Raw genomic sequence first — 17,554 nt, forward strand, 5'->3', positions numbered from 1 at the left:
AAGAGGCTTGAACATGGGCGAGGCATGATGACGTGTTTTGTATGATTGATCAAGTAAAAATAAAAAAAATCATCACATTTTATCCAGTGCGCTGCAAACCCTTTTTTATGTGATAGCATAACAGAAAAGAACGCAACAGGAACGTAATATAATTAAGCATTAATTACATTACATTACATGTCAATTAACTACTGGCAAGGATTTCCAATAAAGCTTGTGATCGCAATTCAACAAATATCAAACCTATGTCATAATTCACAGAAATGTAACTGTACCTCTGTGAGTGCTTGGTGAATGAAACCATCAGCTTGAGGAGACACCTCCCAAGGAGTCTTCTCCTCCACCATGATGGCATCCAGCGTGGCCTTCTCTATAATGACGTCAAAGGACGCATCGGGAAAGGAGAGATGGCGCACGTCCATCTGATGCCATGTCATCCCCACGCAGTCGCTGTACCTGTCGGCCATCGCCCCGATGCACACCGAGGAGTAGTCTATGTTGGTGATGCAGTGGTAGCCGGCACTGTACATGTCCCCGCTCATACTGCTGTTTCCACAACCTGAAGGAGAAGAAACGAGAGAGAAGGAAAAGTGAACCTGAGACATGTTTGGAGAGGACAGAAGGTCGGGGGAAAACAGGAGAGGAAGAACAGAGACGGACACCAATATGTCTCTGATGACTCAACAACATGTTTTTTGTCAGACTGGTTCGCTGATGCAGGTGAAGGCAGGCAGGCAGGACTCAAACGCAGGATACAAGTTTCCAAAATGTGCTCTTTATTTAGTACAAAAACCAAACAGAAGCCAAAGGACGTGCACCAACGATGACTGACTAAGACAATGACGCGACCAGGGACAACAGGCACACGGGGCTTAAATACACAAGGGAGGTGCAGGTGATTGGACACAGGTGGGAACACTCAGGCAATCACAGGACAGGACAGGAAGTGAAGCTCACCCAGAGACACGAGAGACAGGAAAACTACAAAATAAGACAGGAAGAGGACCCAAACCGTGACAGTTTTTAGTAAATAGCGGTGTGAGCAATACTGCAACAACAAACGATCAAACAACAATTTCCCATCATGGCAACAAAGACCGTTGTGACTGATACCACCTCCTGTGATTGATGACACACAAACGCACACACAGTCTCTATTCAACCATGATGGGAATCATGACAAGCAAGCGGAGATGCAAATGTCCCACTGCAGAGCACCACGTGGGATCTCATATAAGGTGCACTCAGGGGGGGAGGAAGCATATTCTGACATGACCTCAGACTGCATGAAATCTACTTGTGGCTTGTCTCCGGCAGAAGGACTGAAGCCGAGGAGGGGGATGAAAGAAGACATGGGAAAGGTGAAAAGATTGCCTCATGTACCACCGCAAGATGACGAAAATAATCACCTGAATGCTGCATTTCACCCTTTGGATCAGATGACTCACAGTTTGTTTGGACAGAGGAGTAGGAAGAGGAGGAGGAGGGGGAGGAGGAGGAAGAGGAAGAGACAGGCAAAAGAAAGGACTATGGAGGAGAACATGGAGAAAAAACTCACTCCATCTTAGTGCACATATTCACTTTCAACTTCACGTTTGTCGGTCGAGGAAATGCACGTTATCTTGTACTAACGCCAGTCTGTGTGTGTGTGTGTGTGTGTACTTCTGTGTTTAAGGGTATGCTCCTGGGGAGGGTGTAGAGCGTGATGTGAGGGGGTGGGGCTGTGATTTCCGGCAACACGTTGGCACCGGCACCTCAGCTGGAAACGTGTGGCTGGCGCTTGTTATCACCTAACTGCTCCAACTAATTATTGCTGTGCACATGTAGGTGTGTGTGTGTGTGTGCATGTAGGTGTGCATGTCTGTATGAGTAACTCAGTTGGCAGCCTAACACACCTTTAACTCAATTCTTGTACGTTATTGTCTTGTAATAAGAGGTATATGTCTAGCACACACACACACACACAGACATGCATGAATAACCATAAACACACAAGTCTTTAAAGTGAAAACGAGAAAAGAAACACCAGCAGGAGGAAAAGCAGAACATCGTACAGCAAGACAAGCATGTTCCAAATACACTGGAAAAATGATAGAGTGTGTTGGCTGTGAGTGCATGCAAACTGGTGTGTGTGTGTGTATGGGGGGGGGGGGGGGGGGGAATGTGCGCTGTAGACGTCAGAGCGCTGGAGGTCCCGTGATAGCTATCCCTGGACCTTGGCTCCAAAACAAGACAGAAGATATCTCAGCGCTGCGTGTATGGATGGAAGGAAGATGAGAGAACATTGAATTTCAAGGAATCAACAGATTTCTTTGAACCTTCATTTTAATTCACGTACTCCAAAAACAAGCATCAGCTTTGTAAACTACACATTGAAAGAACGAAAGGCAGGCTGACAAACAAGACAAGATTCATAGGCACACAGAAGATCATTCTTCTCTCACAAAAGGGTCAGAAACGACATAAAAAGTGGAGACGAGGTTCCCGGATGGAACGGAAACACGGACAGCGTCCAGAAGGGAGGTGATGAGGGTCTGTGGTCAGTTTCGTGCTCAGGTCTGTTGTGTGTTAAATTCCTCCTGAACCCCCCCCCCTTTCAAATCCGCAAGCATGCCAGACATGTTACCGAAGGGTTCCCCTCGCTGGCCCAGCTACGTGTGTCTGGTGTTGGTGAGGGTGTGTGAATAAGTGCTTCATTTTTCCATTGGCCTCGGTTCCCGGGGGAAGAAGTCAAATGACAGCTCATTCCCTGAGGGTTGTCACGACAATTATAGTTGCCAGGCTGTCATCAAGCACACTACTCTTATTTTGGGTCGTGACATCAGCTGGTGCAGCCCCCCCCCCTCGCCCCTCAACCCCACAACCTCTGACCTTCACACAGAAAAACACACTCAAAATCAACCTGCACACAAACACATTATGCTGGCATTGTGTAAGTGTGTGCTTGTATACAGGGAGGTCCTACAGTGTACGTACAACACACACTCATCTGATAAGGGTTCATTGTGGATACTTTGCCGGTCCGGGACAAACTAGGGCCGCATTCTGTTTTCTCTTCCAGCTAGAGGCAAGATAGCGAGACGTCCTGGTAGCGCATCCTCACTGGATTATCCAGAGCGGCACAGAAGGAGACTAAAGTTAGAGGTGTCATGTCGTTCTGCTGGCTGTGTGAGCGTGCATGTGTGTGCAATGGAAAGTTTAAGTACTGGTCTTATAAAGTATCATTCCGCTCAGGACAAATCTGCAAAAATAAATTGTGGTGAACATCAATCATCTGCTGTGACTGTGTCAACCGTTTGTGTTTGTGAGCCGTGTCTCCGTGTCCATTTATACACAAACAAGACAAAAACCAGCTGCTAGCGCTGAGGGGGAGTGTTGGCCAAACATGGAAGTGGCTCCTTCCTGCAGACCCAGAGATGCTCGTTCCAACAATGGTATCAGGTTGCAGGATTGACCGGAGAGAGACCTCCTGTATTCAGGACACAGAGTATCTCCCAGGAAAGGAAGCCCCAGCCATTGAAATAACGCAGCATTCCTCTGCTGCTCGTTCACAGTTGACTTACAAAGCTCCAGGAAAAAGGTCAACAAAACAGAAGAAAGTGCCCAAATAGTACTGTTGAAATGCATTTATCCCAACGTAGGGAAGGGGTATCAAGCTATACATCCATATCATATGAATTGAAAACAGAAATGATTGTGAAAGCAAAAGTCCAAACTCCTAAGATCCAAATGTTTGAGAAGATGAACCCACACCCGCTGGTGTTTCTGAAATTTTCCATGAGGAATAACCCGATTCAACACTTTGCTAGAATAAACATCAAGCTGGCTGTGTATGTGGGTGCTTAACCTCATTTATAGCACAGGCGTATCGCATTGTGTTACATCAGACTGGTAAATGTAAACCCAGAAGTGTACCTTTATAATTACATCAAACGGTTGCATAAGCTTGTTTTCCCATCTAAAAAGTACTGATCCAGGAGACTATTAACTTTTCCATTGGTACTTTGTTCAGAAATGCGGCAGAAATGGTGCAATCCCATCAATATTTGGAACACAGCAGGAGCTCCCAAAACATGTCCGCTAAGATTTAAGATCCCTGTATGGTAATTGCATTAGTTTACAGTCACACTCCTTAACTTTCACACAGCATGAACGGTTTTGTGGATTTGACCTTTGGGCTATCAGATGAACTCTCTCCAGAGTCCATCTATGGTCAGGAGGGGTGGTGGGTGGGGAACCCCTGCGAGCGAGCAAGCGGTGTGAAATATCAAAGCTGCTATCTCTGGGATGAGAAGAGCGCAGCAGTGGAAACTCCATGATGTCGGAGGCATGCCGGGTACAAAGTCACATCCCATGTTTAGACACATTAAGGATGGGGGGCTGTGGCCGTTGCTAATGAAAGGTGTTAACCCATGCCACAATGACGCTCCACAGGGGTTCAGACGCAAACCACTGTAATGTCAACGAATGAAAAAAGTGCACTGTTTGTTTCTGTGTGCGCACATGCACAATAGTCACGTGGCTGGGTGTGAGTGGAGGCGCAGCCCTCGGGCAGATGCAGGAACGTGGGGTGTTATCTTTTAAAAAGTGAGGGTTGACATTGATGACATTGTTCATCAATGACATGTTCAAACAGCCACCAGATAAAAGTATATAAAGTCGTTCGTTTTTAGTGGGTGACATATGATGAACAGCACAAATAGAGGCCTCCTGACAGTCTCACCTCACAAGTCACTTGTGGTGTTGCACGGTTTAGTTCCGGATTATAAATGAACATTTTGTGCTGAAAATGAAAGAGTTGTGCCTCACAGGCAGAGGGATGTGAGCAGAGAGGATTCAGGATGGAAGGGAGGGGGGAGAGGTAGAAAAGAATGGAGGAAGATTAAGAAACCAGAGGAGATATAAAACTAAAGAAGAGTGATAGAAGGTCAAAATGAATTGAAAAGAAAAGGGAGGTAAACAAAAATAGATTTCCCACATCAACAGGTAGCAATCATCTACAGCGACGAAAGGATATTTAAAGAAAATCAATCTTATTGATCTTGTCTTTGCATCTAAACTAGAAATAGATCTTTTTCATTTCGATGTCATTCCAACAGTTTCAGATGCTGCAGAGATGTTGCATCAGCAGGTGAAATTCACACAAAAGCTCTTCCGGCAAGTACTCCTTACAAGCCTCTTCTTCCCTCACCTCACAAAAGAAACCTTACGTAACCGGGTGTGCGAGATAATTAGTGACTGAATAATTAAATGTGTGCCCGTGACAGTGGGTTTGATGCAGTGGGAGCCTGCGTGTGTGAGTATATGTGATGGAGGATTTTGGAAGGACTCCATTGTATGAGTATGCCTCTGTGCTGTGGCAATGAGCCGAAAGCTGCTCTCAGACCCACAAACACCAGCAGGCACGAGGAAGGAGGGCTTAATAAGTGGCAAAGAGAGGAGAGGAGTGTCATCTTTGCTATTGTTTTGGCATGAACTAACCGTTATTGAAAGCTAACCACCTCTTTTATGTTACCTAAGCATTGTTCATTCCCTGCAAAAGTGTACATACTGCCAAGAGTTAAGGATTTGCTGCATTCACTTTGGAGCATTGGAAGCCGTTGCGCTTTAAACTTCCCAAAAAAAACTCTGTCCTCTGCGAGGTTGAACGACAGGTCAGAAAACAAGAAAAAGTAAAGAATAAGCTGCGGTGGACCGATGGACAGAGCACGAACATGATGACTGTGCAGCGGGCAGACGAAATGTGCGAGATGAGAGCTACCGAGGTGACTAAGAACTGGGAGTGAAAGAAAGACAGATGGACAGAGAGAGAGAGAGAGAGAGACCAAATTATGCAATCTGATCTCGCCGTGTAACTGAAGAACTTGTGAGGGCGCACGCACACACACACACACACACACACAGGACAGCTCCTTGTAAAAGGATGATGTCACCTGTGACTGACAGAAACAAAAACAAAACATTCTCACCCATCTCCAATCTTAAATCACCCCAAAAATGGCACCATGAAGCTATAATAGCAGCTATTTCCAATAGCAGATATTTAGACAGTTTCCATCCCAATGAAGTGGTTCGACACTACTCTCATAAGATCAATTAACCCCCCCCCCCAAATAGTAACTGTGTCAAAGTACAATCCCCATCACTTCACTCCTTTGTTACAGATGGATGACTAATTAGAGATGAAAAAGATGAGCACCATCCTCATTTGACATACTACCTGTGGGGACATAATTAACTTGTTTCTAACTAAACACTAAAAGGTTTTGTAGCACGGGGATTGGAATGGTCACGTTCAAATCACAGCGCTGTGAATTGTGGGCAATCCTATCGGGAAAAGTGGGCAGAAATGTGGACTTGTTGGAATGTTTGCATTAAATGTGAGACCTCAAGCCCTCAAAGGCTCCGTGGGAAGAGCCTCAAAACGTCTCTCTCTCTCTCGCTCTCTCTCTTAATATGTTTTAGATTGCGGTTTTATTACTGCAGTGGAAACATTCATATAGTTACAGCCTCTGTCAGGATATACTATACCCACATGAGCTAGGAGACCTGGAGAAGCTGCTCCAGGACGGTATGCCTGCACAGTTGTGTTAGCAGCTCGGCCTGTCAACAGCTTCCCCCCCTCGCTCCCCTTGACATTCATTATAGCCCGACTGAGTCAGAGGCAGAGGAACAAATATTTATATTTCCGTCAAGCTATTCTAGCAAGATATGATGTGCATGTCTTTGAGTAACCACAAATTGTAAAGTTCGCTTTGACTGACGGTGTTTAAATCTAATGTCACTCACTGTGTTGCAGCACAGAGGGAGGTCATCACTCAACAAGAAAACATGTGGAAACGTGTGTGTGTGTGTCTGTGTGTGTGCAATCAGGTTCACAGGAATAATTGTCTCTGCTCCCTTTAATCTGCAATTAATCCCTCACACCTGTACTGTGATCTGGAAACACTCTCGAACAGCAACAAGAACAGTTGAGATCACAAACCTAAAAGTCCGTGGAGGAAGTTAGAGAAAGCAGCTTTAGTGGTTTCTCCAAATGTTTACCACCCCACTACCACATTGTGTGCAACTATAACATGAGGCAGATAGTGTGTGAAATGAGACCAGCTGACAAATATTCAGCAGCGATTCCATGCAGTTAGCAAGAGAAAGATGTTAAAACAACATTTTACTGCTTATGAAAACTACCGGTTTCTGCCTTTTCTCTACATTTTTGTCAGGCAAGATTTAAACGAGGCCAAAACCCCCCATAGAAATTTCAGTGTCCCCGATAGGGTTGTGTTGGTGGATATTCTGACACGTGCTGGGAACAAGAACAAACAAACACATACATTAGTGTGTGTAGGAGGGAAGAGGATGTAACAGCAGTACAGGCATTCTCAATTAGCCACCTACCAGGACCACGTCTGGGACCAAAGAAAAATGGCAGAAAAGGCACAGGTATTCTCAGGTTTTTAAAGACACACACATTCACTATGAGCCCTCCTCTCCCTGCCTGTAAAGCCCAAACACACACACACACACACACACACAGGCTCAAACTAGACGGGTTAATTTTCTGCCTGGTTGGCAGGAGAGTTTGTCAGTTCAAGGTGCCGGCGCTTATATGTAAATGGCTCTGTTGCCTGACCTTGGAGTGATTGTGCATATGGATCAGGTGGTACAGATGAGCCCAGAGGGGGAGCTTTATGGCTGACCAAGCATATTGATCCCTGCAGGAGGAAATCACTTGTCTCTCTGCAGTGTCGTTGTGTCACCGTCTAATCTGAAGATTAGTCAGAATCAGACTCGCTGACAGAAACTTGGACAGCCGTTTCACCTTTGGCCCTGAAACACCATGTGCCCCCTAAATCACTAAATCTAAAAAGTGCGCATGGGCTTTAACCCGCGAGTGTGGACGACTTTGCCGCACCGGTCGGCGGTCGGATCGCCAGTGCCACCCCGCCCTTCGGATTTCAATGGTCTGGTTCAGGTCCAGGTGGGCAGTATGTGGCCCGAACCTGAAATGAGTTTGACAGCCCTGCTCTAGAGGCGTAAGCTGGACAATGTCATTGAGTGACTTTGCTACAGCTGATCACCAAATGCCAGTTTGTTTATGCATCCAGTTTGTTCAAACAGGGGCCCCACTCATGCGTACACACACGCACACTCTGTAGCTATGAAGGTTGTCGGCTCTTAGTCAAACAACTTGATATGAAGGACAACTCCTTCAATGAGCACGTTTGTGTTTTTAGCTGGGGGAAATAGTGTGTTAAAATGTACACTGTATTAAGTCTTTCTTTAATGCAACAGGGCATGAACTCATTAAATTACATGTATTGATAACCCCCCCCCTTCATATGTTCAAGCTAGCTAAGGCCAAACCTGCCGTTTGCCTCCGTAATAAGAGAGGAGCAAGGGGTCCACGTTGTCCCACATCGTATAAAATGTGCTTTAAAAAAGAAGGCGTAGCGTTGTATCACTCCTTTCAGGATGGCAGGCTTTCTCCCATTGCTTCCAACAGGTGCGCCAAAATAGTGGCTGCAGTTTGTCCTGACCCGAGAGTTTAATTGGCAGTCTGCTTTTGGGCCACCAGCGAGCAGCTGACAGCAGTGAAGCCGCTAATGAAGAGTGAGTCAGCCTCTGAGACAGGCTGGTGGATGAAGATGGTGATTAATGCTGCATTTTTCATCCCCCTCCTCTGGTGTGCTGATACATGCAATATGCCAATGCTTCATCTCTACTCTCCATCGCTCTCCGACGGGCAAACACAGGCACACTTTGATGTTCCAGATGCTCGTCTGATCCATCGTAAGGAAACTATCATTTATTTAGTCATCTGCATACGCTTACAAGGGCACAGGGAGAGGAAGGTTGCGCTGCAAGCATCTGCTGCCCGAGTGACTAAGAGCTGGACCGTACTGGACTTAACAAGATGACAAACACGCACTTGATAGTCTGCTCTCACTGAATCATTACCACTTCCTGTTTGGCAGGAACTGGGTGTTCTTCTCTCATGAGAAAGGCAAGAAACAAGTACTGAAAGAGGTGAGAAGAAGGACGTGAGGAGACTGAGTGACTGTGTGTGTGTGTGAGATGCAGAAGTTATGGCCAACGGGCTCCTTTTACGCTTCATCCAATCCCACCTGTCTGTGACCTTTCACTTGTGCCTCCTTTAACTGCTCAAATCAACACTGTGATGTCACTCCGGAAAGGAAGGAGGAAGTGCTTATATGGTCATGTGAACAGGAACCGCCAGAGGAGCTGTCACATGTCACGGTAGTCATATCTGTGGTGCTGTCGGGCTACCTGCGGTGTTAAGAGCCCTCCTTCGGTGTTGCAAGGGATTTAGAGAGAGGGGTATGAATGAAACTCAATTTGTTGGAAATCGAGGACGAGGGACGTGAATGGCTGGGGCCATGAATGAGGATGAGCGCGCAGGAATCTAATGGGTGGGGTGGGCAGTCAAAGGGAAAGCGATGCGGAAGAAGAGCAGGCTGACATAGAAAAGTGTGAAAAGGAGTAATTGCATAGTGCGACGATAAAGAGGAGAGGCTGGAAGAGAGCGGGTGGCATGACGTGTCTCTCTCTCTCTCTCTCTCTCCTCTCTCTCTCTCCCCTGCTTCCTTGATGAGGCATCTCTGCTGCAACGTCGACTCCAACTGCATACTTGATGAGAGCCAGTAAAGCTCCAGCCTCTCGACGCGCACTCCCACTGCTACCACTGCCTGTCTCACACACACACACACACACACACACACAGGGTTACAGGAGGGGTTCCACTGTTAAGTACTCTTTTCCTGAAACTAAATATTTGTATACTCAACCTGCATTAAAAGAAAATAGACTAACACACCAACCACCAACCCATAGTTGGCGTGAAAGTGTAACTTTAAAAGAGCAATGTGTCAGTTACTTTTGCTGGTTAAATTGAATTGCCATTTTGCGACTAGATTTGTGATTGATAAATAAATGTAGCAGCAATTGCACATTTCACGACCTTGCCTTGGACTGTTTAAAGCTTCGGTGGGTAATGTGTGTATGATATTTGATATTTGAAATTCTCTAAACATCCCGACAGCAATCAAATACATCAAATGCTCTATCAAAAAAAGAGACTCGAATCTGGTATCTGTGGCTTTTGAAAGGACAATAATAAACCTGTCATGCTGATTGAAATGAATGACCTGCGTGCCCATCTACCTGCAGGTACCAACACAACACGTTTATTGGTTACGGGTTGATCTGTCAGGTTGACAACTTTTAAGCTAGAATGTGAAACAATGAGTAAAGACCTATCTTGATATACAGGAACCTGTTCCTCACTAGTCTCGATCACCACTAGATGAGATGGTAAGGAGCAGTGTGATCTCTAGGATTTGACGCCTATCTTAGCCTGTCTTCACCGCCAAATCAGTTTGACATCTAATATTTATCCTGAAAACGCACATGGTGACTCATTCCTCTGCTTCTCTGTGAAATCCCAAGAGAAGATTTCTTCAAGGAGCAGTTAGTGACAGTGTGGGCTCCATGGTAACTGATAGCTTGAGAGAGTAGCAGCGGGGGAGGGGGGTCTTAGCAAAGGGTCACTCATATCGTTTTAAAAACTGTTTATTTGTTTTCTTGTAATTCCAGAAATTGGGCATAATAATTTGCATGAATCATAAACTTCACTCATACAAACACAGATCAGGCGGATGGAGCCATGCTTCAAGCTGCGAGGTTGTACTCTAGCAATGCCAACATCAGCATTTCCACAATGACAATGCATTTTGCATATGCAGGTAAGAATCGAACAAACAGTTCTTGTTGTATTGTTGAACATTTTTCAAATCTGTATGTTTGAAGTACTTATCCCTTCATCATAAAGCACACATTTCAAGTAGTTATTCCTCTGCAGATGAAACAGCTTTACTTTATGAAAACCGGTCCTCTTCTACACAGATCATGGCAGCTGCCCCTCCCCTCCTGACTCACCATGCCCTCAACAAACATATACTTACAAGAGCATAAACACACACACACACACACACACACACACACAATACTAGGAGCAGATTAAAGTCAGTATTAACAGATGAACAGCTGAAATGGCATACAATTTCCTCCCTGCATGAATAAAAGGGCAAAGATTACGTGTTGCATCGGGCCAAGGCCTGTCCTGCAGTCCATGACAGTCAGATCCAAATGATCTGAGCATATGCTGCTTGTACATGAATGACAGAGAGTGGATACTGTCTCGGATGGGACTTAACCTATAAACCGTTGATCGTCACTTTACGTCAATAGCGCTGGACTTGTCTGGGTGATGAAAACAAAACTCCTTGAAAATGTTTTCAACCCAGTACACAAAAACAATAATCTGATATTTCGTGGCCGACTACTAGGCACGTGATCCATCTGCCCCCACGATGTTCAAGCTGCATTAGCAGTTATCAGGAGCAGTGAAGATGGAAGATCGCAGAATTTATGATATTTCTGTGTGTGTGTAAAACCGAACAGCTGTGTTCAACTCATCCACACTCGTCTTCATTTTCGGTAAGGTATGAATTAATACCCCCCCCTTACCTGCATACCGAGTACTGATTGGTCACTCGCTTCTCTCACACAGATAAACGTCGCAGCGTAATTTGAAATAGTAAGCCAACGCAGCCAGCAGACGGAAAGAATGCTCCTAAATATAACTTAGAAAATGACGCCTGGGGAAATAACAATGTTTGACGCTCCAAATGGCCAAAGCCAAAAGGCTGCCAAGTGCTATTAACCACCATCGTTCTACTCATTACTTACGGGAAGAAACACCCATAATCTACAGAACATCTCCCTTCTTTTTTTTGTTCTTACAACTGGGACATCATATCTTCTGATATTCCCAAATGGTCTCTCCTCAGCAGACTCATTCACTCCGCCCTTAACCCTCATTGAGCCATTGCAGGGAAATGCATTATGAACAAGATTAAGGCCTTATAAAAATGGTAAGTGTGAGGCAGAGACAGAGAGGGGGCTGGTTCTCAGAAAGACGGGAGGATATAATGCTTCACAGTGGTTACGTCTGCTGCCAAAAAGTAGTTACATCATCGCAGGTCAGCGAGGCAAAGTGTAATCATGATAGAGATGAGATGATGAGGGGATGAGAGAGGGAGGAGTAAAACAGAGGAGGAGAGGACGGGCTGACCAGATGTCAGCTCCTGAAGATGAAAATGAGTTAGACTGACTGCAGAGGTTGCATGCTTACAAAAACATGCCTAATGAGAGGGGTGAGAAAGTCACGTGAACACAAACACATAAAAAATATAACACACACAAAAAAAGACATATACACAACAACAAAATAAGACTTGTGTGACGCAATTGTACAGATGAGAACATCTTCTTCCCCTATGTGGTACCTAGAACACAGAAAAGGAGGCAGCAGCAAATTTGAGAAGGAGAAAGAAGCTGTAAACAGAGCCGAATTAGGAATAAGGACAGGTGATGGGACATCAACAGTACTTGAAGGAAGTGAAGACAAATAAGTCAGAGTAGACTCCAAGGGGAGAAGACATGGGGGGGAAAAGAAATAAAGAGATGACGTGGTGGATGTGTCAGTGTCTAATAAATGTAATGGAGACTCGTTAGCAAACGGATCGAACTCCTTCACGCAGCTTCACAAACAGCATTCATAATCAAAGCATATATGACCAGCACAGCAAATAGGGAAGCCACAGCCATCTGAAAGAGGCCATGTGTCTGGACACTCATCCTGCTTTGGGATTGTGTGTGCGGGGCGACACACTTTAAATATGTGGATTCTGAATGTGGATTTAATCTGCATGGGAACACCAGGTCTGGATAGACTCCCAGTAGTAGGATTTGTGAAAATCTGCAGCTCAACTCTCTCTTTTCTCTCGATCTTTCTTCGTTCCTTTTCGTCTTTTTTTCTTTTCTCCTCCTTTTCATGAACAGGTACGTTGACCGTGGAAGTGGAGCGAATAGTTGTAAAATTAAGAACAAGCATTAAATATATGCAGTTTGATCAGGTTATATCAGAAGAAAGGACAGGATGATATTCAGATTTCTTCTTCATAATTTCAATGAGGATTCAATGTGATAATTATGTAGTTTCTTTTCTTTTCTTGTATCTCATCCACAAGATTAAAAGGAAGTGTGGTAAAAAGAAAAACGGGTACTTGTGGTCGGGACATGCAGCTTTAGCCTTCAGTCTTTTAGCGCGATAACACGTATGTAGCTTTGACATATTTAGGACCCATTCTACGATATTCTTTTAAAATGGGCCAAATGAAGCTTTGACGGCTAGATGTCTGCTTTTGTCAAACTAAAATCTGAAAAAAATGACAATAGGGATATGATCTGAGATTAAAAAACACATTGTTTCAATAATTAGCACACGTTTTATATGCTTGGGAGAAAGTTTGCTTACTTTACCAGTGTTGAGTCATCCCCATCACACTGGTATCAGCACAACATACACATGCAGCATATGAAACACAGCATACAGCAGATTGTACAGCCGTAGTCACACAAACAACACCACCACCTTCTTATTACAAACCCACAATAAAATGAATGATTTTTAATGAAATACTGTCTTGGCTGCTAGGTAGCCATGGCAACAGCCAGCCAAAAACTAACTCTGCAAACGAGGTTTGGGTTTATTCTCAGTCCCCCCCCACAAACGTTATTAGTGGAGGGATTGCAGGGATTGTTTTTGAATACTGCCTTGAATTAAAGAACAAAATAACATTGGGTTTGTCTCGTCCTTTCTCTTTATTTTATGTGTGTGTGTCTCTGCCTGTGTGTGTGTGTGTGTGAGCGCGTGTGCGTGTGTGTTAAGCACTCATAGCATTACTCACCATTGCAGACCATCTGCTCTCTTATCCCCTGTACAGGCTAATATAGGCCATGCAAACACACACAGTTGTTTGTTATGCTCTAATGGCGCTAGCTGATCCTAGCACCACTGGACGAGATAATCCTCCATCCAAACGTGAGACTTCTCACCACTGCTCCACTATCCGTTTGTAACGTCCTGCCTGAATTCAGCCGCAGTCGACCATGTAACTTTAAGAGGCCGACACTAGAGAGCAGGGCAGCTTCTTCCTGCGTACATGTTCCTAGTTAACAGCTTAAATGAAGGATGAAAAGAAATGGCAAATAAAAGAGGAGGTTCAATGTTTGTTTCCTGGCCCCTTTGATTATTATCTTCCACTTTAAAAAGGGAAATTGACACCTCTGGTTCTAGATTCTGACTTTTGTTTGTGTTGACTCTCTCCCTCTGAGATACAATAAGAGAGGTGAGGAGAGCTATAATGAATCCTTCCCATTATAAAGGAAGTCCAATTATCCTTCCCTTTGTTCCCTTTAATCACTTGATTTATCAAAAAAAAATCATTATTTACCAATTAATAATTTCCCCAAAACTGTAAATTAAGACATTGAAACGGCTCGTTGTGTCAACCAACCAACAACCAGAAGCTGTCCAGCAAAAAAAGAGGCTGGAACTATTTCTTTTATCGTCAAAAATGGTGCAGCTATTATTTCTGCAGACTATTTTTAATACATTTTAACATTGCAATTAGTATATTGCGGTAGAAACCATGATGAACTTACCGAATAGGAATTAGAAATGCGTGGTGTTGTATAACAAATATGCCATTATGACGTTGGAAAAGGGCAAAATACATACTGCTTCTTAAAAAGAATAGCCCGCTAGTGGCAAAGCGCAGGCCCAGCAGCACGCAGAGCAGGTTCAGGCCGGTCGCAGCCAGCGATGTGCAGAGATGGGACCGAGGGGACAGGTGGCTTTCAGCGATCCGCCGTCAGTTTCCACCAGTAATCAATTCAATCTCTCTCACACACGTACCTCATCTCGCCCTCGCTGTGCTCCTTGAACACGCTCATTCGCTCTTCTGGGGCAGTTCATCCGAGCAACAACACCCACAGTAAGACATACAGAAAATGTGCAGAGCGGATGCCCTGAAGGGGAGGGCTCTATGTAAGTTGAACCGCTACTTACGTAGATCTTTATTCCATTTTATTTAACTTTGTGAATGCTGACCAATAAATTCCAGGGTCCGACCAACGTTGTAAGAACTGCGGGAGATGTATTCACCAATAAAGATCACAGCAGGATACCAATAAAAAACACCAACCGGCTGAAGCAGCATACACTTAGTTAAATGCTAAGTTAGAGAATGCAATAGGAGACCTCCATCATCAATCAGGTTTCAGAAAATAAAAACGTTCTTATGTAACCAGAAGCAGCCCGGCGCATGGTGTCTTTGACCTTCGTTATGTCGGACACTCGTGAAACTGAATACGTTGATTAGATTATGTCCACTGATTAGACGCTGCCAGGCCTGCGTCATCACTGACCGAATACACTGTTGCTCACGGTTTGGTTTTAGTTTAGTCAGAATTGTATAAAAGATTAGATTCAGCAGGTCTGGTGTTTCCTCAGGGACTCTCCTTATCACTATGGTGATTCACAGGGTGAATGTTCAGGGGACTATCTGCTGTGTTTACATTTTGATATTAGTTATAATGCAGCCAGGCAATCATATGATTACTACCTTAATGTCAGCCTGCCATATCTCCATCAGCAGGGACATCTGTTCAGATTAAAGAATTACGACACTGCATCACACAGTGTGAGGAATTGTGCTCAGGTTGATGTGACTGAAATTAAAACTAATAAAACACAGTGAAGAAAGCCTTAGAGGATCAACAAAAACAGGAACACAATAACATCCCTGCTATGGATGTGGAGAAATTGCTGCTGCACTTCAAAACAACAACACCACCGTTTTGTTTTGTTTCTTAAACCACCTGATTGTCAGCACAAAGCACAACACGCAGAGCTGTGACGCCAACGGAAAGAAAAGGCTGCCAAATAGGAACCGTAAAACTGTGAATCCAAATATCTGACAAGAGAAGCTCTCCTACACACACAGAGATTCCAGAATAAGGGTGTGTGTGTGTGTGTGTGTGTGTTCTGTGACACGGGAGAAGGCAAAGGGAGAATTATATAAGAACATCACCATGGAGTCGAGCTAAACCCTGTGTGTGTGAAGTCAGAGATGCAGAGAAACGATGCACGAGCAGCCTGAAAGTGAAGCACAGATGAAGCACTGCTGCCGTGTTGTGTCGACACACACACACACACACACACACACACACACACGGAGGGAGGCAGCAGACCGAGAATTGGCACCAGGCAAACAAACAAAGGCTGTGGGAGTAAATCTGTCACCTTAGAAAGCACAACGACAGCGGGGCCAAAAGGCGGTTGGCGGTCGCTACGTCGGTGGACAGCGATGCCCTTCAAAACAGACCAGTGGGGGAAGGGGCACAAACGGGCAGACGCACCCACGGACGGACACACACACGGGTGGGGGCGAGGCGGACAGACGCGGCGATGCAGAGGTGGAGGTGTGAGCCCGTTTGCCTGCGCGGTATTATGCAAGAGTTCTGGAGGACAGTGTCGCACAAAGACAGAGCTCTCCCCTGAAAATGGGAATGGACAAACAATCTCGCAGGGAAAAAAATAAAAATAAAAGCTGTTAAACAACTTGGCTGCAGGATGGTGAGGGAATCCAGAGACATATGTAGAAGGTTCTGGTGTGAATTCGGTCATAATTCTGAGGTGGCTGGGCCGCGCAATGGGCTTCACACTGTAATTCTAAATAGGTCATTAACAACATCTGTGGCTATCCTGCTATGCGATGTAAATATGCGGTGAAGGCCAATGCTCAATATGTTATTGAGCATTACACTCCCCAGGAGACTGTTAACACCTCAGGGAACTGTCTGCTACTTCAGAGACACGAGCAAACGCGAGCGGTCTGCTGTACATGCTCACTCTACTGAACCCCCACACCCCTACACCCCCCCCCCCCCCCCCCCACACACACACACACACACACACACACACACACACACACACACACACACACACACACTCACTCACTCACTAGCGATTATAGTCCATAACTCTACATTACCACAGAAGGGTGGCAAGAACAGTGCGTCACTGCAGAGGTTTAAACGCATTGGCACATCGATGACGCACGCCCACCGCTGCGATTGGGTCGTTGGCGGGGCTTTCCCTGCACACAGCCATGTGCTGATGCTGTAATGACGCCATTGGGACTCATTGAGCGCAGCACCTATCCGTCTCCCCCCGACGAGCACCCCGATCAAGCGCTTTCAAATTCTCTCGCTTTCTTTCTTTCAGAGACAAGCACCAAAAAACCTTTGGGTGACGCCGTTGTATCCGTAGAGTTTTACAACATTTTATCCAACAGCAACACAATAATGCATGTGTGTGTGTGTGTGTGTGTGTGTGTTTGGGGGTGTGAAGACTGTATGTAAATATTTGTGCGTATGAGATGACCATCACCAACACGGTCCAGCTAAGTGCTGCTGACACTGCGGAGGGTCGTGTAGAGCGGCGCCTGCGGGGCACATCCATCGACGTCTGTCCATTCAGACGTTTCAGAAGCACGTACGCCGACGTCACCAGCAACAAATAGAATATCCATTTGTCTAGCGCCGTTCATTCGGTCATCCGTAA

General features: G+C 45.2%; 1 protein-coding gene across 1 annotated transcript in view; it reads right to left on the reverse strand.

The window, feature by feature from the left end:
* Nucleotides 1–17,554, reverse strand: part of ece2a (endothelin converting enzyme 2a) — a 49,619-nt gene that overhangs the window by 23,386 nt on the left and 8,679 nt on the right. Inside the window, exon 3 of the mRNA XM_037459562.2 lies at nucleotides 276–559. Within this exon, the coding sequence (XP_037315459.1) occupies nucleotides 276–559 (284 nt within the window). The remainder of the gene's footprint in view (nucleotides 1–275; nucleotides 560–17,554) is intronic.

The sequence above is a fragment of the Pungitius pungitius genome, chromosome 15 (assembly GCF_949316345.1).
Source record: "Pungitius pungitius chromosome 15, fPunPun2.1, whole genome shotgun sequence".
NCBI classification, from domain to species: domain Eukaryota; kingdom Metazoa; phylum Chordata; class Actinopteri; order Perciformes; family Gasterosteidae; genus Pungitius; species Pungitius pungitius.